The sequence below is a fragment of the Sander vitreus genome, chromosome 1 (assembly GCF_031162955.1).
Source record: "Sander vitreus isolate 19-12246 chromosome 1, sanVit1, whole genome shotgun sequence".
Lineage (NCBI taxonomy): Eukaryota > Metazoa > Chordata > Actinopteri > Perciformes > Percidae > Sander > Sander vitreus.
The window spans coordinates 1,356,898-1,377,394 of record NC_135855.1 but is presented as its reverse complement, the minus strand read 5'-3'; the positions used below and the strand labels follow the sequence as shown (position 1 = coordinate 1,377,394).

The following is a 20,497-nucleotide window of genomic DNA, read 5'->3' as shown; positions in this document are numbered from 1 at the left end:
TATATATATATATATATATATATATATATATATATATATATATATATATATATATATATATGGCATCCCATTCTTCAACCAGCAGTCCTGACCTCAACCCCATTGAACACTTGTGGGATCAGCTTGGGTGTGCTGTTCGTGCCAGAGTGACCAACAAGACCACGTTGGCTGACTTGCGACAAATGCTGTTTGCCACGTACTCAGCGCTGCTGCTCATCCCACAAATGCATGTTCCTTACAAATGGGGCACCATTTAAAAGGGAACTAAACAGGCTTTCCAACGGTATACAAATTATTGCCAAAAAGCATTGTTACCACAGAGAAATAATCTACCAAACACAAATTTCCTTAGTTTTTGTGCTAAGTTTGTGTGTGTGTGTCTGTGTGTTATCTTACAGAAGAGATACTTGTTGTGCATTGTATTTATTGCACATGTATGGTTTTACCCATTGTTTCTGTCTTTGTCCTACTAACCACAGTATCATCTTGTTTTGCCACTTAACATGCATGCTCCTCTCTGCAGCGGTGGGCCCCAAAAAGACGAAGTATTAGGGTAAGACATGATGGAGGGAACACACAAGACAGACATAAAGTAACATTTACTTAGTTTGGTCAGCATTCTACAGATATCTGCCAAATATAAAAGAGAAACGTCATTACATAAAGGATAAAAATGAGTTAAAGATAGAGAAACAGAGTTTCCACTCTGGTCTCAAATATTGAATCAGTTCAATCAAGGAGCGGCCTCCCTCAGTACACTTCAGACGAGTCAAAGTATTAACACAAGGTGCAGTGGAGTTGATGTTTAACAGACATTTTATTTAGATTATTTTATATTTTATATTACATATTTCTTTTTGGAAGTTACCTGTACTTGAGTTGATCTGAATAATGTTTGTCTCTTTGCACAAGACAGCAGCAAATCACCATGCTCTTTTGTAGCAAAAAAAAATCTGACAAATGTATTCAGTAATTCAGTCAGTGCTTACTTAGATTGTAGGTAGACCTACTTAATACTGATTAGAACCTTGCTTTATTGGTATTTATTTAGCAAAGTACTCATGCGGACTCAATACACAACTTGATTTGTTGCGTATATTTAGAGTCGCCCTGCTACACAACACTGCTGAACTTGGCAACAGTGTTTGTGTACTTGTGACCTTCCTTGTTATTTATAGAATAAGTCTGATGATATTCTTTTCTTATTGTCAACAAATCCCATAAAAAGCCAAATACCAACCGTGAATTGATTGCAACAAGTGTTTCCTGTGTATCAAAAGCTTGATATACCATATTCCTCTGTGTCATAGATATAATTGTTGTCCAAAAACTAGAAACACCACAAACAAGCTGACCCTGTTTTAAAGATTGACTTTGCCAGTAGGAACCAGTGGGTTTGGGGCAGAGTGCCACAGCCAGGGTTAGTAATGAGATGGACACGTTTTTTTAATTTTTTATTTTTATGGGATTTGTTAACAATAACAAACAAAAATGAATATTGATGGAGAGCCTTATCCAATACATGAGTCTGGTTGTTGTGTTCTGACTTCACAGTGCCGAGGTGTTTTGACCCACAGAGCAGCTGCTGAATGCTTCTGGGTTCTTTTGCTTATCGTGCCTTTTTCTGTACACTCTGTCCTTTTGTGGTGCATGAATCTATGATTCTGAGTAGGGAAGCTCTTTCTGTGATGCTGGAACTCTTTGCTCATTCCAGACCGTGTCTGCATGTTTACAGATTGAGTTGCAGCAACATGACTGTGTTTGGAAGTTGTTTGCTTTGCTGAACAGTAATGTACCTAATAAAGTTTCAGGCTTCACCAGGCTTTACCTAATTTCCCAGTGAACTAAAGGAACAAATTAATTCTCTTTTCACTGGAGAAGAGAGATAATGCTGGCTCTTTCAGCTGTCTTCCAAGCGTGCTTGTTGTAAAAGTACTGATTGGGAGCATGTTGCTATCTGATTTGTGTTTTTATAGGTGACACTTTCTAAGTAGAACCCAACTGCTATTTACTGTACTGGTTTCTTTTTGGAATCCTTTCTTTCTTGCATGCGTACATTGTTTTAAAAGAGATAAATGATTGGTAATAAAGGAATTAGATTTAGTTTGATTTAACTAGTATGTACCCTGATATTGCAATTGTTCTATTTGCCAATCCCAGTCAGGAGGCTCTTCTCAGAGCTGCCGTCTGTCGGAGACACTGAGGAAGAATCAGCTGTGGACTTCTGTTCTGTCAGTGACTCTGGTCGGGTGTCAGGAGCTGCCACCGGACTCCCATGGAGGTCAGCTCTTTGTTCGCTTCAGACTGGGAGAGCAGAGCTACAAAAGCAAGGTACTTGGCGGGAGGACTAATGCTTTTCATCTCCTCCCCTTCAATTGGGCATGATCTTCTTAAACCTTGTCTATTCCTCTTCCCCCCTCTACTCCTTTTACTACTCGTTTCTTCTCCTCCCTCTCCCCTTCCTCTGCTCCATTTCCCTTATTCTCCTGCAAACACTTTTCTTTTTTTATTTAAACTTTCCTAACCTAAACTCGTATTTTTCTTGCCTAATCTTTCCCATCTCTTTTCACAAGTGTAGAATTCTGCTAATCTGATAATGTATTTAGTTACTACATGTCAAATGATTGTGATGTTTAAAATAAAATATGGGAAATGTTGCATTAAAACTAGACATTTTTGATTATTGTACTTATTAGTCTTAGAATATGCTTACCTTGAGATTGGCATTTACATCTGCCATGCTGATACTGTGTCCAGAGTAACATATTTATAATTAATACAACAGTACAATAATCTGTTCAAAAGTGCAAATGTTAAGGCCTTAATGCCTTTATAATCTCTGATGGGTTCACAGAGATATTACTGTATGAAATAGAGCAATGGAATAAGAAAAAATAGATTTTTGATGACATGGACAGCTTTATCACTGCTCATCCTGGTAGCTGGATAACGTCCAGCAGCGATGCTCACTTTCTTGCGCTGTCATTGACGATTATCTTGCTATTCTGCAACATCATCCATTACAGATCAAAGCTGCATGCTAATGAGCAGCATCACTCTTTTTTTTATATGCAGGTTCAAAATGACAGTAATTGCTTTTTATGCCTTCATGTGCGATGGGAATTTCTGATGCTGCTTAAGAACAAAACATTCACACACTTATCTGTTGGAAAATTAAACTCACATGTGGTTAAAAGATCTGGACATACTGCAGCTGGTTAATTTTCTAAATAACAGGTTCTAGATTACCTTTTACAGCCAGATATCTGCAAACTCGTTATAAAAGTATATATACAAGTTATAACTTTAACAGCATGTTAAAAAAACATGAATTATGAAGATAGGGTAGCAACGTTTTCTGACTGTGGTATCTGAATATGAATGGCTGCTCTTAGCATTCAATGTCGTGCATCTAAATTTTTGAATCGAAAACTATGTTTTGTGTTCTGACCTCATTTCTAAATCAGGACCGCTGCAGAGTGTCCAACCCTCAGTGGAGAGAGAGGTTCACTTTTAACCTGTTCGTGGACAGGTCTGGCATCCTGGAGGTGGAGCTCTGGTCCAAGGAAGGACGCAGGAACGAGGAGTGTTTGGGAACGTGAGTCTGCATTCTGTGTGTGCGTGTGCTAAAACTAGTGATGTGTTTTGCCTTGCCGCAAAACACCTGCACCCTTTTGAACAAAAAAACGACTGCATTGGATTTTTAAGAAGAGACATTTCCAAAGCAGCTGTCTTGGTTTTCCACTTGAAAATGTGGAAACAAAGACCACTGTCAGCCCAGTGAGCGCTGCGTTTGTCCTGTCAGGTGAAGAAACGGTTCATGGTGGTGTCTAAGTGAACTGTCAGTTTTTTAAGTGTACAGCCTTCATAATGTTGCAAATGCCTACTGATTTTTTTTGGGGGGGGCTTTTCCGCCTGTAATGGATAGGACAGCTAGGTGAGAAAGAGGGGAGAGAGAGGGGGAGGACATGCAGGAAATCGTCACAGGTCGGACTCAAACCCTGGACCTCTGCGTCGAGGCATAAACCTCTCAGTACATGTGCGCCTGCTCTACCCACTGAGCCAACCCGGCCACTTGCCTACTAATTCTTACCACACAGCAATGGGCAATATGAAAAATGTAGGCTGCTGCTGTAAGGATTAGGTACATGTATGTTCATCTTGTGAATGTGGGTGTGAATACCTGATTCTGCATATGTGCATGCTATTATGCATGTCTGTGCATGATGTATGAACATTTTGCATGACTGCAACTGTACTGCATGTACTGCATGTGTGTCCTGCAGTATGTGACGGTCTGTGTGTTTGTGTGAACAGGTGTGAAGTTGACCTGTCCAAGGTCCCTTTCAATCAGAGACAGCTTTTCACACACACCCTGGACCAGGGGAGAGGACGCTTGGTCTTCCTGCTCACACTGAACACATGCAGCGGCGTCTCCATCTCGGACCTGTGTGCCGCACCGCTCGATGAGCCTCACGAACAACAGAACCAGCTGGACAGCTATGTCAGTACCTGAACTGCTGCACTGTATTTATTCTATATGTACTGTATGGTAGCATCACTTCACCACATGCATGTTCCATTTGAAGTGGATTGTCATATCTTTTACTTTTATTTTTGTATGTATATATGTGTGTGTGTGTGTGTGTATGTATGTATGTGTGTGTGTGTGTGTGTATATGTATATATGTATATATGTGTGTATATATATATATATATATGTATGTGTGTGTATATGTATATATATACATGTATATATGTATATATATATGTATATATACATATATATACATATATATATATATATGTATATGTGTGTGTGTGTATGTATATATATATATATATATGTGTGTGTGTATATATATATATATATATATATATGTATATATATGTGTGTGTGTGTGTGTATATGTATTTTATTTTAAAAAACACCCGCTGACAGAGATAAACTGAGCTCTCGAGAAACTGCGTCAGTCTAAAGATTGTTAATTAAGGCAATTGAAAGGCTAAGAGTAAAGAGAAAGGCATGTATAGTAGCGTCAGTGATTATGAAGTGAACATTGAATTCAAACTTAGTTATAGTCTAAAGTTGATAAACCATGTCTATATTTAAGTGGCAATTAGGGGTTAAAATGGAGTCAGTTAGGGGTAATTTAAAGCCAAACGCTATCCGGGATTCCTGCCGTTCTTTCTGTGTTGAAAGGCCAAGAGATGGCAGTATCTGCCAGGTAATGTGCTGGGAGTCAGTAACAATGATATCTGCTTTATCAGTGTTGAGATGATGTTTTTGACATCCAGTTTCAGATGTGGTCATGTAGCGAGAAGGTCTGTATTTCCTTAAGATACAGCTGGGCTGCCTTGAGAAAGTATACAAATTAAAAAAAAGGGTTCCACGTGAACCCCTCTGGTAAACCGCAGAGATGTACCAAGAGGAGGAGGGAATAAATATTTAGGACTTCTGAAGAAACCAGCCCATTACAATCTGCTCTAAATATTGTCAATCACAAGCTGCACTTAAAGTGCAATGCCGGTTTATTCGAGTTTTAGTCTATTAACTAAAAATCATGCATAGTTTACCCTTAACCATTTTCCAAAGCATAACATAGGTGTTTAGATGATATATCCTGTTATATCGTACCGGTCTTGCAGCCACTGGTTTCAGTTCATGCAAGAAAAGTATGAAAATGAACTTGCAGCGACTTGAAACTTGCTTAAGATGGGCAATCCATCATGGCTATACAATTAGAAGGACTGTTATGAGTTCTTGGTCTAATGATGTTCTTGTGGCAAGTACTTACATATGAGATTTCCAAGTCAGCCACTGAAGAGAAACCTTTCTACTGCAGAATGAAAAAAAATCACCCAAATCCCTCCATGCCTTCATGAATTACCTGGTCTAAATGCTGTTTTCTGATTAAGTTAATGGCAAGAAAGAAGATAGTGTGCAGGAGGTCATTTCTTGTTCAGTCAAAAAAACAATTTTCAACAACATACTGTAGCTTGCAAAAGCACTGCTTTTTGGTGGCTGTCTGAGTGTTTTCTAATTTAAATGTATCCAAACCCTCATGCCTCCTGTCTGTCCCCCACAGAGTTTGAAAAGGTCCCTGAAAAACCTCAGCGATGTTGGTTTCCTTCAAATCAAAGTGATCAAGGCTGCAGATTTGCTGTCTGCTGATTTAAACGGTACTTCACACACTTGGATTTAAGTCCTTTCTTTGTTCTGTTGTTCCATTGAAAGAGACAGAGAGAGCCCAGTGTGAAAGTTTTTTTTGTTGTGTTCTGCAGGCAAGAGTGATCCCTTCTGTGTGTTAGAGCTGGGGAACGACAGACTGCAGACCCACACAGTCTACAAGAGCCTCCACCCAGAGTGGAAACAAGTCTTCACATTGTCAGTTTGAGTCTCTTTTATCCCACCACATTTTCTCATTAATACTACGTGATGTATGCCTGGTGTATGTTTAACATCAAACATACATAATGCTATTGTGTGTGCTGGTTTGTGAGGAGTATCTGCCCTCCGTGTTTGTCTCCGCAGCCCTGTCAAAGACATTCATGAGGTTCTGGTGGTGACTATCTTTGATGAGGATGGAGACAAGGCGCCAGACTTCCTGGGAAAGGTTGCCATTCCCCTGCTCTCGGTACTACACACTCCCTCACTAAGAGTCTGTCATGCAGGCTATAGACTAATCTATTACACTCTGTGGCTAAATAAAAGTGAAGAGGGTGATAACACTGCAGCGCGTTGAAGACTTGCTAAGATGTAATCCAGCATGACTGATGGTCAGGTTCATGGATGAGTTCAGCACCTGATGCCCTTTCTGTCCCACAGATCCGCAGGGGACAGCAGATCGCCTACCCGCTGAAGAAAGAGGACTTAGGTGGGCTGTCGAAGGGGAGCATCACTCTGGAGCTGGAGGTTATTTTTAACCCTGTAAGTAAAAGTTCAGCCTGCAATGAGGACATGAGTGTGTGATGGCTATGAAAGATGGGCCTGATTCTGTCTGCTTCATGGCTTTCTTTTTATCAGGTCAGAGCGGGTATAAAAACCTTCCAACCAAGGGAGAGAAGATTCATAGAGGATAATCCCAAGTTTTCTAAAAAGGTTTGACACGTCTGGTTGATTTGCATTGATTCAAAAAATATGAATTTTGTAACACGGTACATTTAGATTTGAAGTGCTTTTTATTCATCCAGAGCACCATACACTTACATATGCAGGGTAGAATATCCTTTGTGCTGAATCCATTTGTCGATAAATGAATTAGTTGATTACAAAAAATGAATCTGCACACTTGCTGCTTTACTTTCTCTTATGATCGTAAACTGAAGATCTTTGGGTTTTAGACTGTTGGCAAGACAAAGCCAGGGATTTGAGGAAATTGTGAAAAGTTGTTTTGACATTTTATCGACCAAACGAAGAATTATTTATTCAAGAAAAGTATGGGCAGGCTAATCGATAATGAAAATAATTGGCTGCAGCCCTAAACTTTGTGGCATTAAACATTACAAGAAACCAGCCGTAAAGAGGGCGAGGGTCAGAGGTCACTGCACTTTTGAAAATATTCATGTGATTCTTGGATAGTTTAAATTATTTAAAAAAAAAAGGTGGAAGACAAGCTGTACATTGCCAAGTTTATTATCAATTAGCTCTCCTTGAACTGAACATAAACATATTGTTGATGAACTGGACATGTTGAACATTCTACACTTTTTCTGGAAATCTTCTGCAACCAACTAACTGCAAAAGCAAAGACTTTGTTTTGCCTGAATTAGTTGGATTGAGCTTTAATTGACCCCAACTGTGACTGAGTTTTTGTCCACTGCTCTGCTACATTAGTTTGATATACAGTGTGCAAGACAGGGTGCGAGACAGGGTGCCTGACTGTCTGTACTTCCCACAAAGACTCATTGTTGTCAGACAATACATCGCTCACTAACGCCAAAATTGGCTTACACACAGCAGACTTTGACGGTAATGTGCAGGAGTTCCTTCTGGGTTTAATGTTGAAAGTCTTGGTTGACAAAATCAGGTCATATTACTGACATTTTTGGCCCTTGACCACAATGGCTCATGCATGCCAGCTACTCTCTATTAGCTGACTGAATGTTTCCTTGTTTAGTATGAATAAACATCTTACAAGATTAAACCTATACATAATGAAAACATTATTAAGAGCATTTTTTAACATACCTACTGTAATATTTATGTTTTGCATGTTTGTAATCTGTATCTTTCAGGTTCTGGCCAGGAACGTGCTCCGTGTTCAGACACTGTACAGGGCTATCATGTCGACTCTGCAGTACATCAAAAGCTGTTTCCAGTGGGAGAGCATTCAGAGAAGCCTGCTAGCCTTCCTGGTGAAGTCCTTTAACTGCTTATCAACACACTATCTGCACTTCTCTCTGTTTTCCCTCCAAGCTGCGGAAGACTACCGCAGTCTGGCTATCCCCTACTTGAACTCTCCCAGCAAGATCCTTAATCAATGTGGTGTTGGACTCAGCAGAAATGCAGGCTTGGCCCTGCCTCTGTGTTGGAGTGGATGCTTTCAGTGTTATGTGTTTTGTGGATGCAGAGTTAAGCCTCAGCTGGAGAGAGTAGAGTCCCAGTGGAGTCGAGATGGAGTCTATTTTTGTTCCACTTCCCTGACAACTCATTAACCCTCTGTCCAATCTGTACTCTGTTTGATTTAGACCCCATTATGCAGACAGAAGTCCAATTAAAATACTCTTCAGAGATAAGGCTTATTCTCCATACTTCCATTGTTGAATACAAGTGTTAAGCAAGTGTGAAGACAGTAACACAGGAGAAGCCTCTCAGCCCCAGTCTTTAAACTGCAAACTGGAGTGGGTGCTAATCTTTTTGAATCATTCTCTCCCAGATCTAGCTCGATTGGAAATGGCATGCAGCACGAAGTTGTACATTAACTATTCAGGTAATCAAGGTCATGGAAAGTTCTATTTGTTTTTGCGGCTTGCGTCCTGTAGATGGCACTAAAGTTTTGTTGAGCTTCTAAAGACGTTCTCATGAGACTTCAAGAGAGACTGTACGCCAGCCAATAGTACAGTTTGTCCAATTCGCTGTGAAAAATGGGAGCTGCATCACAGGGTTGTTATCTGAACAGAAGGCTCTCTTTAGTTTTGGTGCTTTTAGATATGTAATTTAGGATCACTTGGACCTCTAGAAACATCCATCCGCACGAGGTCAGGGGTTAGTGGACTTTAATCAGAAAGTGCTTGCATTGCAAATATTTAAACCATAGTTAATGCACAGGTACTCACAATGGAACAGAACCCCCCCACATATATGGAGTTAATTAATAGGGATAATGTTGTTGCTTCTCCTGACAGATCTGATACACACTCGAACACAAATCACACAAGCATGAACAAGCGCACAATGTACACACATATCCTCCCACTGCATCTCAGCTTTTGAAAGACAGTACCATCTGTACTCATGTTTTCACACTAACGCTCCCTGCCATTTCAAGCCTCAGTGAGAAGGAATAAATGCCTGCTTAATACTTCCACATGAGTGTAATGCATCAAAGCTTCACCCTTCATGACAGGATGGAGTGACAAACTACCTGCAACATCTGCAGATTGTCAGACAACGTTGTGCAGAGCGTTCCAGTCAGTGCAGTATACTGTAAATGTACGGCTTTTCCCAGTGGGAAGCCTCAATCCCAGCAGTAGCGTATGTGAACTATAATAGATCACATACTGTAGCCCCTCATTACTTTGATTTGTAAAAGTAGATGGGACTTTATGTTTACCTTTTCTATAACTTGCAATTTTTATTTTGAAGTATAACATCTGTATTGTAAATCAGAAAAAAAAAGATGCAGCCTATTTCAAAACAGAAATTTTCGAATCCCACCAAAACACAGAAACAAGAGGGGTCACCCATGGGCAAAAGGGGAGGCCTAGAGGGGTAGGTCGAAAATTGGACGGAGAGTTGATGAGGAAAAAATAAAAGAATAATATACATGATTTACAATCCTTCAATGTTAAGGTATTAAACAGCCATTAGCACATTAAAATAAAGAACTAATGGTTAATGTTGCTGATCTGGGAGATGAGGCTGCGTCTGTACTAGCTTCTCTTGGTTTTCAATGCGCTCACACATGACACTGTCTGTACGTGAGCATGTTCTGCACAAACAAAAACAACAACCCCAAAACACTATTAGTTCTAGTATTTCTCTGTATTTTTAATAAGGACTCTTTAACCAGCAGCTACATGTTGGATGGTCAGTAAAACACACACACACACACACACACACACACACACACACACACACACACACACACACACACACACAGAGGAATAAGAACCGTGCACCACAGACCACTATGTGTGCTGCGGTGCACAGAACTCCCACCAGCGAGTGTGTGTGTGTGTGTGTGTGTGTGTGTGTGTGTGTGAATACAGTTTAGTGACAAATCATCTATAGACCCAGTTTTCTAAAGATGAGTGACAGAGTGACACTCCGATCATCCTCCTGCTGGTTGACATGAACACTGAGTCTGTTTAACACTGAATATTGGGGGGGGGGGGTGGCTCAGTAATAGCTTTTAGAGGCATGTGATGACATGGTCATTAGAAATATTGAGGGACAAGTCGATACACTCAGCCTCACTTGGTATGACTTATGGTAGCTAATGATGGCTAATGTTTGCGAACTCTTGGTAGATATTATGGTTCACTGACTTTATGACTCTTCACTTTTATCATTATTTCACAAATATCCATAATAATCAGGAGCTGCTGTTCAGCGTAAGTTACACCGTCCCGCTTTAAAACAATGAATGTTATGAACGATGTCAGTGATTTCTGTGCTCTTGGGTTACCGCTGTGCCATACAAACCCTTCCCCGAGTATTAGTGTGGAAATCCTGCTGCATTCTGAAAATATGCTACCCTCCAGTTCAGTAGCTCTCCCAACATTAGGTAGCCTTTCATTTTTTTTCTCTCTCTGATCTGGATGGTATTTCCAGAGCACTTTTTTTGCTGTTGAAGACTGTGTAATGCCTCTTAAACTGAAATGCGCTGCAGTTATCACAATCTTTATGGGCTGGGTATACATTTCCACCAAAACGTGACTTGGCTTTCCCCCTGTCTCAGCTCTCCCAGTCATTACAATGTCCTCTCTAATAAAACATAACCCTTTCAGTGAGGAATTGGTTTCATCTCCTCTCCCAGGCCCTGTTTTGGCTTGTGATAACACAGACAAGAGCATGCTTGGTTTTTTTTGCACATTAAATCTGATGGTGGTGCCGGTGGGGGGGGGGTTTATCTGCTATCTTTTATGTCAGTTGGTGCCTCAGAGTAGAGTGATGTCTTTACCAGATGTTCACTTGTATTTTTATTAGCATCTGTAAACCCTTCCCCTCACCTTGTGGCTCGCTGCCATGTTGGCCGGCGCTGCCTCTGACAGGATTATTTCATCGTTCCATTTAGCCATGCAATTGAGACTTCACAAGCTACTTTTCTTTATGCTCTTTTCCATTTTTACCTGAGCCACACACGGGTGGAATTAGTGCCATTATGGATGTTAATGACATATTCACACACGGGCTCCCTGTGGCTGCAGTGAATCGCGTGGTCGGCTTTAATGTGCACAAAGATGAGAGAGGCAGATCAATTAAACTTGTGTGGTTATTGTCAATGCATATACTGTACAGGGGGTGGAGGGAGAGTCTGTCCAGCTGAGCAGAGAGGTTGCCCTACACAGTATATGCAGAATAATTGTACATACATGTGGGAAGCAAGGCTTTGATAGTGGCAGGGTAGCCTTCATCAGCTTGACCACTGCTAATGAAATCAATAGCAGATTGGATCAACCTTTAGCTAGCGGGGATTCTGTAACTATTGAAAATGTCTTTTGGATGTGACTGAATGGAGGGCAGTTTGGTTTCATGTGTGCCCCTCTGCCTGCAGGTGTTTTTGGTGACCGTGTGGAACTGGGAGTTTTACATGCTGCCCCTCTTCCTGGTCCTGCTCATCTCGTGGAACTACCTCCAGATCCGGTCGGGTCGGGTCAGTCAGGACTTGGTGAGTCCAGAGCAGCTGCATCAGCCTCGTCCATCTTTATTCTGCTTCAGACAAGTGATCTTCTGCTTCCTGTTCACACTCCTGCTTTTTTGATTTTGTAGAAAAACAGCTACCTCAACCACATTTTGTGCTCATAATTAAAAGCTGGTTTGTTTCCATAGCAACTAGCTGCACCTAGCTACATAACAATAAAAGAACACATAATACATAAGCATAGAGAACTCACTGAATAGACTAATGCAACATATCATTATAGCCAAAGCTAATTTGCAGTGCTTGTCCCTTACTACCACTGCTTTCTTTTTCTTTTTTTCCAGTCCGCGTTATTGTCCTGAATCCTCCTCTTCTTCACTGTAATTGATCTGTTGCCCTCTCCTCGTTGTGACTGGTCAAATTAGACAAAGTTTTTTAGCACAATGCTCTGAAAAGGTCACAATTCACAGTGTTTTCCCCCACTGTGACCACTCTCCGGTGTTGCATCTCGTCTGTGCTCAGTGTGGAGTAGCAGCTGTATTTACTGTATACGGCCCAACACAGACTTTATGTTATAGCAAATTACATACACAGTGCTCTGTTCAAACAACAATGGGCTTTATTGTATCGTGAAATATGTGTTGCTTTACAACCATGTAGGTCTGCAACTAACCATTCTTTTCATTATCAGTTCATCTGCTGGTTATTTCTTCCATTAATGAATGCATTATATAGACTTTAAATGTGACTGTGGAAAATAGACAGTCACTAGTTCTCAGAGCCCAATATATCAACCCTTTTTTGTTGGCTCAACAAAACATAAAGATATTAAATTTACAATTATTTAAAATCATGGTAAATAAGTTTAACTATTAACCATTATCAACATTTTTGTCAATGAACAAAACGATTAATGAACTCGTTGTTTCAGCTCTACAACATTGTTAATGAATATACTATAATAGGCAGCATTACTACGGACTATTGCACATCAAACCATTTACAAAAACAAACCGATACATCATATAACAAGGAAATCATTTTTTTTAATGTGAGAATAAAAACTGATGCTAAGGTGTGAGTAAGTATTATTAACTAAATATGCCACAATCAGAGTTTTACATTTGTTAGATATTATTTATAAAGAGCTTAACAACTCTGGTAATCTGCTGTAAATGTTCACATACAAAAGAACAAAAAAACAATTCACTAAGTGGCTATACATAGTAAATATCCACATACAGAGAGAGTCACTAGGTAGCTACATTACACGTTAAGCCCAAACAAATATATACAGAGAAAATGATCACAGGAAAGGACTGAAATTTATTTCTTCATTCAACCCAGGATACACTGTGGCCTATAAATCATATATGTAAAATGTTTCTCTCTGTAAAAGTAATGTTAATCAGTCACCACCTCGAATGTTCTTTTTGATTGTTTCCAAACCCTCAACCATTAGGCCGTCTGGATTACTGTTGTGCATATTTTGGAAGTGTTTTGCCATAGCATAATCCAAATTGGCTTTTCTAATGGAATTTTTTTTAAGACACGTAGAAGCATCCACATTTACATGACAACGTGTTTACCACAAAAGTAGTGTTACAAATAATGAATGCTTTTATGTTCTACATCTTGTTTGTCTTGAAATGACAGAATTGTTTGCATTCTTTAATGTTGGAACAATGATTGCAAGACCCACATTTGTAAGTTCCTTTTAACTGTCCGTGAAGCCAAGTAATCAGTTTTTTAGCAGGAAGATGACTTGGTACTAACCTGTGGCGTAGTGTTGGGAGCCCTCTTAAAGCTATTTTTTTGGAGGTGCAGAAAACGCCTCTCTAAGCACAGGGTCACTCTTGATAAGATTCCAATTTGAATGTATTATCCTTTTTATGGGATTGGCCAAAGAGCTTGAGACGTTGGAACTGGCCAAAAGGTATATTATTTTTGAGCCAATTTGGATGGAAGCTGTCTGCTTTTAACATAGTGTTTCTATATGTTGTTTTACGATACACAGTAGTATGGAGCTTCCCATCTTTACCATTAGAAATGGTTAGATCTAAAAAGTTAATAGTCATTTTGGAATGTTCCATGCACAGTTTTATATTTCTGTCATTGTTGTTCAAGTGATCATAAAACAGTAAAAGTTCTTCATAAGGAGCACCCCATATCAAAAAAATATCATCAGTGTACCTCCCACACCATTTTATCTTGTCACTGTAGCTGTTTAAATAGACAAAATCCCTCTCCCATAAACCTAAAAAAACATTAGCATAGTTAGGGGCAAAGCATGCACCCCTTGCAGTCCCCCGAACCTGAATGTACAATAGGTCTTGATTGGTGCTCAGAAAAATGTGAGTGCCACCCACTTTAAACTAGACCAAACTAAAACTATATAAGAATCTCTCATATAGAATAAGGAAAATGGTTTGATCTTCTGAAATGTGTGCGTTCAAAAGAGTTTTCAGAGCCTTTCATTTAGTTGTTACTTACAAAACAATGCAATGAGTGAACTAGAGCTAGAAGATGGTAAACTGCTGAGTAGAGCTGAGGGGAACTGTAGACTCAGGTGATAACTCCAAGTAATCATTTGATCCACTGTTCCACACACAAAAATATTGATTACTGGCGCTTTAGCATGTTCTGGTATAAAAGTGTGAGCTGCCACCCCTCAGTTGCCTTGGTTTGTTGTGAACAAAGCCAACACGGCCTGTCAGTCAGCTGCCCTGCAGTGCCGACCTCAGGGTCACTGCTGATCCCTGCACTTTGTCAGATGAAGACACCATGAGCACACTGGAGTTAATACAGAGTCCCAGTGTCAAAATGAGACAAAGTTTTATAATGTAGAACATCTCAACTCTATAACACAGTTCTTCTTTTCTTTTCTTTTTTCAGGACAATATGGATTTGGGGGATGAGGACGAGGATGATGAAAAGGTATGTACCTGTGTTTCTTTTGTTTGCAGTTCTTTGTTAACTAAGCATCTGTATCTTTTATATGCGATGAATAGTAAATACGTTTATTTTGACATGTTGACAAAGGTATCTGCCTATGATCTATGATGTTATGCTGTTAAGCTCTTCATTCAGTACGAAATCTTCGATGCATTTGGATTCCTGCCAACCACGAGTTGGATTTTTTTTGTGGTAAACTTACCAAAAGACATTTGGGCTTAATGAAGACCTCACAGACCCGTTTCCACATGTCACAACACATTCATATGCTAATAGAGGGGTGGGGGAAAAGGTTCTGCCGCATTTGGGAAAGTCCCTGAGCTTAACACGCCATATAATACCATCAATATGGAACTAATGACAGCACTTAGACATGCTTTTTCAAAGCTCATTTTAAAAGTTGGCATTGAAAGTGTTACAATGCTTTTAGGCAATGAAATATTCCTTCAGAATGACAGCAGTTTATTGTAGACCTTTTGAATGGCCGGCGTCGGCCTGTTGTAAAGTGGTTCTCATACTGGTTTCAGTGGGAACATGACCCTGTAATGACTGAAGTGGTTCAGGGCAGTGAGGAGGTTTGATGCATATTTGACTGAGGTGAAAGTAACTTGTCCTACAACATGTGGTTTGTGAGACTGGTAGTCACTGTGCATGTGGAATATCCCAGGTTAGATCCCCTCCACAGCTCTTTTCCCAGGCTCGTCCCCAGTGTCTAGATGGCTTTGAGCTAGCAATCCCTCACAATGTTTCTGAGCAGAAGCAAACTTATATCACAGAGATCACTAAGTGACGAAGACCATGGCTTTGGCTGAGGAAAAAGTCTCACACACACACACACACACACACACACACACACACACACACACACACACACACACCAACCCACCGACCCCAGCTCCTCTCTTCAGTCCTGTAACCCTCCTTCAGTCTCGCTGTGTTTGATGTATACATGTGGCTGTGTCTCTGTCTGAAGTCTGGCCCTCTCTGCAGAGATCTTCAGAGGGTCTGGTCTCCTCTGTTTACTTTAAAGCCATCCTTCCCTCCTGGGATCTGGACTAGCCTGAGAACGGTGCCTTGTCTCTTTCATAACTCTGAAGAGCATTCACTTCAAAAAGCCGTTTTTAAATTTGCTGTTAAAGTTTCAGACACTCTAATCTAGAGCGGCGTTGAAGGACTCTGTGTCTTTCTCAGAGACACTTGGAAAGACATTATTATTAAGTCTGGTAGGGAGGAAATATGTGGCCTTGTGACAGTCTCAGATTATTAGACCCGATAAAGCTGTCAAAGCTTATTGTGTAGTTGAGCTGTTAAATTACAGCGTTACATTGATGTATTTATGTTTTTGCTTTTTAGGCTACAAACTAGTGCTGTCAGTTAAACGTGTTATTAACGGCGTTAACACAAACCCATTTTAATGGCGTCAATTGTTTTATCGCAAGATTAACGTTCTTTTTGGCCTAGCAAACTTTGTAGTTTTTTTCACATACTGTTGCAACAACTAGTAACGTTAGAAAAACTACAACACCACACCGGATCTAGCTAGACCGGAAACACAACAACAGGCACGCCGCACACACTCGTTTGGGCTTGCGAGCCAGCCAAAGAGTAGTAGGCTAACGTTAACGTTTTGGGTGAATGGAGAGCGTCAGACGCCGAAATGGATGCCAGTAAGATTCAGTTGCCAAATGGTTCCATTGACAAGACCAAAGTGATCTGTGTGTTTTGTCGTTGTGAACTGAGCTATCATCGCAGCACGTCCAGTCTGAAATACCACTTGATGGTCAAGCACACAGCTGATGGCCAAGCAATTGATTAATTGCGAGTTAACTATGACATTAATGCGATTAATCGCGATTAAATATTTTAATCGTTTGACAGCACTACTACAAACCAAATTAAAATTGCGATACGTATGATAATCAGATTTGGTCTACTTCAGAATAGTGGAAATTATCCGGTGTAATAAATAATACTTTAACCTTTTTTATTTATTTTTTTGTTTCAGGAAGTATTTTGTGATGCAGTATCTCATTCAAGGGCAGCCACATGAGCGCACACACACACACACACACACACACACACACACACACACACACACACACACACAGCGAAACATCTTTGTAATACTTTATATCAAATGTAGTTGTAACAAAAGTAAAACAAAAATTTGTTTGTATTTGTATTGGAGTTGTACCTCCTTTATATTCACATATTTAATTTGTGTTATTGTACTGATGGTACTTTCAAGAGTAATTTAATGAGCTGTGTATCTGACAGTCTGTCACTAGTTTTTTTCAACCAGCACAAACCTTTAATTAGATTGATAAAGGCACAGTCCTTTATGTTTTAAATGTCTACTTCTTTTGAAATTCTACTACAATTAGCTGCTGAAAATGATCTACTTCCCCCTCAATAAAATGCCTCACCAATTCCATACCAAAATATCAAATAGAGAAGCTAACGCTCTCTGCCGAGCTTTCTGTTGTGGACTGTAGGAAGACTTTTGTTCTGCTGCAGGAGTCGGAGAGAAGAGGGCTGATGGAGAAAATCCACATGGTCCAAGAAACCATCATCACCCTTCAAAACCTGCTGGATAGCATCGCATGTTTTGGGGAGAGGATTAAAAAGTGAGAATTTAAGATCTATAGTGAATTACAGAACATTATATTTATTTGTATTGCAGCTAAAAGCATTTAAGTAGTTCATGATCACATTATGAAATGGATTGTAAGAATGACATTTTCTTTAAATGTCCTGAATATTTTTCATTGTCCTGGCCTGTAAATATCCAGTATAAAAGAAAAAGATCTGCATTAGAGGGACCTCAGTTACATTTTCCTATGAGTATGATTGTACGGTAGTTTATGTACAATCAGTAAATGAAGTTCAAAATCCATTCTTCCTCATGTTTATGATCTTCATTTTTCAGCACTTTCAACTGGTCGGTGCCGTTCCTGTCCAGCCTGGCTTTCCTGGTCTTTGTCACTGCCACAATACTTACATACTACATCCCTGTTCGCTACGTGGTTTTAATATGGGGTGAGTCTCAAACACAGTTTATAATGTCTCGAAAACGAGATGATACATCTCAAGGGGTTTATCCTAATAAACAAATTTGAATATTTTAGCTGAGTGCCTCATCACTCCATAAAATCATTGTCCACAAACTATTTTTAATTTGCCATCATAATAAAGATTCTCCTCCCCCTCTCCTTATTTGTATTCATTTTCACGGCATCTTTCTATTACCCATGAAATTTACAATGTCACAGGAGCATTTTCTTCTGCTAAGAGTTCTTCCCCTTTATCTCCTTTAACATTAGCTTCTTATAATGGGTTGTATGAATTGAAACATATCCTATATCCTACCCATCTTATTGGATAAGATTATTGTCCGAATGACTGGAGTGTAAAATGTTGCATGTCTCCCAGCATAAAAAGTGAAAGTAAAAGAAGCGAAAGGCACATACTGCACTGTAATACTCGGAGCAATATTTCTTGGACAGCGTGTGTCTCCTCTGCAGGTATTTGTTTGTGTGGAAACAAAGAGCGCAGCCAGAAGAGACTAGTGTTAATGATATGTTGGTGTGAATTTCTGTTTTAGGCATCAATAAATTCACCAAGAAATTACGGAACCCATACAGCATTGACAACAATGAACTGCTTGATTTCCTGACGAGGGTGCCTTCAGATGTGCAGAAGGTAAGCCCCGCCGGATCAGCCGGCCAGGAAGCCCAAAATCCCAGAGCCCGCTACCTTTGCATTTTACTAAAAACAACTCCCAGGCATTCTTCACTCTTGTCTGTATAATTAGCTCCGTCTGTATAATTATGCAGCCCTGTATAATTTCTGTTGTGTTTTGGTCATGATACATCCCTGGTGGAGGTCTGCTGCTTTGCGAGCCAGGCTGTTCCCAGGCTGAGACAGGAGACACTGCTGCTGCTGGTGTCTCCTGTATGAACTCCCCAACCTCAGCAAGAACAAAACATCAGTCTGCACACTCGCAGCAACCAAAAAGAAACATTTGATTTTGTAGAATGATTGACATCACTTTAATAGTAAAATAACAAGAGTTGTAGGATTTGACCTCATGTCCATAAACCAGACACTTTTTATTTGTTATTTTTTATTTTTTTTTAAACTAAACTATCCACAAGAAATCATTTTTTACCTATGTTATCCATGTGTGTCCTCTCTTCTTCCTTTATTTCCTCTCTGGCTTTTCTCTTTTTACCCGCCGTCATATCTCCTCCTCGCCCTCTCTGTCCTTTTCTCTCTGAGCTGTTTGACCCCATTTGCCTTCTCCCTCTCCTTCTTGGATGCCCCTGGGCCTCTGGGTTTAGTGACAGGGACTCACTCTAGTTTCTCTGCTGACCACTGTTACTCTGTCTACACAATGACTATAGTGAAAATGTTATTTGCAATTGTCGTTAAATAAAAGCACTACAAGATGGACAAAAACGTAATGCATCTTTGGTAATAGCTTAGCACTTTTCTCTGTGAAATGACTGTGGTTCTTGTTTCCCTCAGGTTCAGTACAGTGAGATGAGAGGCAGCAGGAGGAAGAAGCTCAATAGGCTTCCTACTTAAAAACTCACAGGATCTGCTTGTTTTTGGTTATGGTGATACACAGCTCAGCACCGTTCATATCAACCAGCACATACAGTACTGTAAAGACCTTTCCAAAGAAGAAACCAAAGAAGTCCACACGGAGGACCCCATAGAGATTACAGATTACAATGTACGGAGATTGTAGATGTTTTTATTGTATGTACAGTTTATTCTTTAAGATAATCGATCCCAAGCTGCTGTTTTATATTTCCTGGCCCCAGGTTGTGTCCTCCTGAAACCAGCCAAAAAATATCAGATTGTATTGAATGTATGTGCTTTGGTATGTAACATTTGTGTGTATATTTTTACATCATTTGCATTGGCAGATGTGCAGACTTTTATTCCAAAATGGATTATGCACCTTTTTAAAAAAAAAAGAAAAAAAGAAAATGGGATGAAAGTGAATTTCATTATGGGTTCCTTTTTAAAAATTCATAATTGTTAAGGTCTTTGTGGTTTTAAATATTATGATGAATTTCAGGAAACAATTATTGAGCCTTTCATATTCCCATATACAACATAAGTTAGTAGCACTTATTCTGCATTGTATTCCTTTATTTCTTAGTTTACCTTTGAAAATGGATAAAGATGGATGATTTCACTTCAAGGTGACTTTTTTTGCATGCAAAGATGAGTGCCTATATATTTAGTTTTATTTTTCTATTCGTCCATAGAGGGTGCACTGTACTGTTTTATTTTACACTTTGCTTGTAAGTGGGATAGGGCCAAATCTGTACACACATAACTTTATTTATTCACAACAATTACTGATGAAGACTTTCTAACCGCAATAAAACACACAATCACAGTTTAGCATATTCTCTGCCTCTCTGTCTCAGCTCTGTACTGCGTCTCTTTGAATTCCCCTGCACGGCAGATTCATGTTCTCCGTGCTGCAGGAT

General features: G+C 39.7%; 1 protein-coding gene across 5 annotated transcripts in view; it reads left to right on the top strand.

Annotated features, from left to right (window-relative positions):
• Window positions 1–20,413, top strand: part of mctp2b (multiple C2 domains, transmembrane 2b) — a 44,409-nt gene extending 23,996 nt beyond the window's left edge. For 3 of the 5 annotated variants that reach the window (XM_078244722.1, XM_078242464.1, XM_078243253.1), the window contains 16 exons: window positions 524–553; window positions 2,161–2,331; window positions 3,468–3,598; window positions 4,318–4,504; window positions 6,090–6,183; window positions 6,286–6,388; window positions 6,536–6,638; window positions 6,830–6,931; window positions 7,028–7,102; window positions 8,239–8,358; window positions 11,943–12,056; window positions 14,925–14,966; window positions 17,502–17,611; window positions 17,914–18,023; window positions 18,589–18,686; window positions 19,515–20,413. In XM_078244722.1, coding sequence (XP_078100848.1) covers window positions 524–553; window positions 2,161–2,331; window positions 3,468–3,598; window positions 4,318–4,504; window positions 6,090–6,183; window positions 6,286–6,388; window positions 6,536–6,638; window positions 6,830–6,931; window positions 7,028–7,102; window positions 8,239–8,358; window positions 11,943–12,056; window positions 14,925–14,966; window positions 17,502–17,611; window positions 17,914–18,023; window positions 18,589–18,686; window positions 19,515–19,574 — 1,650 coding nt within the window. In that variant the 3' untranslated portion in view covers window positions 19,575–20,413. Of the gene's footprint in view, window positions 1–523; window positions 554–2,160; window positions 2,332–3,467; window positions 3,599–4,317; window positions 4,505–6,089; window positions 6,184–6,285; window positions 6,389–6,535; window positions 6,639–6,829; window positions 6,932–7,027; window positions 7,103–8,238; window positions 8,359–8,879; window positions 8,934–11,942; window positions 12,057–14,924; window positions 14,967–17,501; window positions 17,612–17,913; window positions 18,024–18,588; window positions 18,687–19,514 lie in introns of those variants that run through there. The other 2 variants (XM_078244036.1, XM_078245374.1) reach the window with 2 other exon arrangements.
• The last annotated feature ends 84 nt before the right edge of the window (window positions 20,414–20,497 follow it).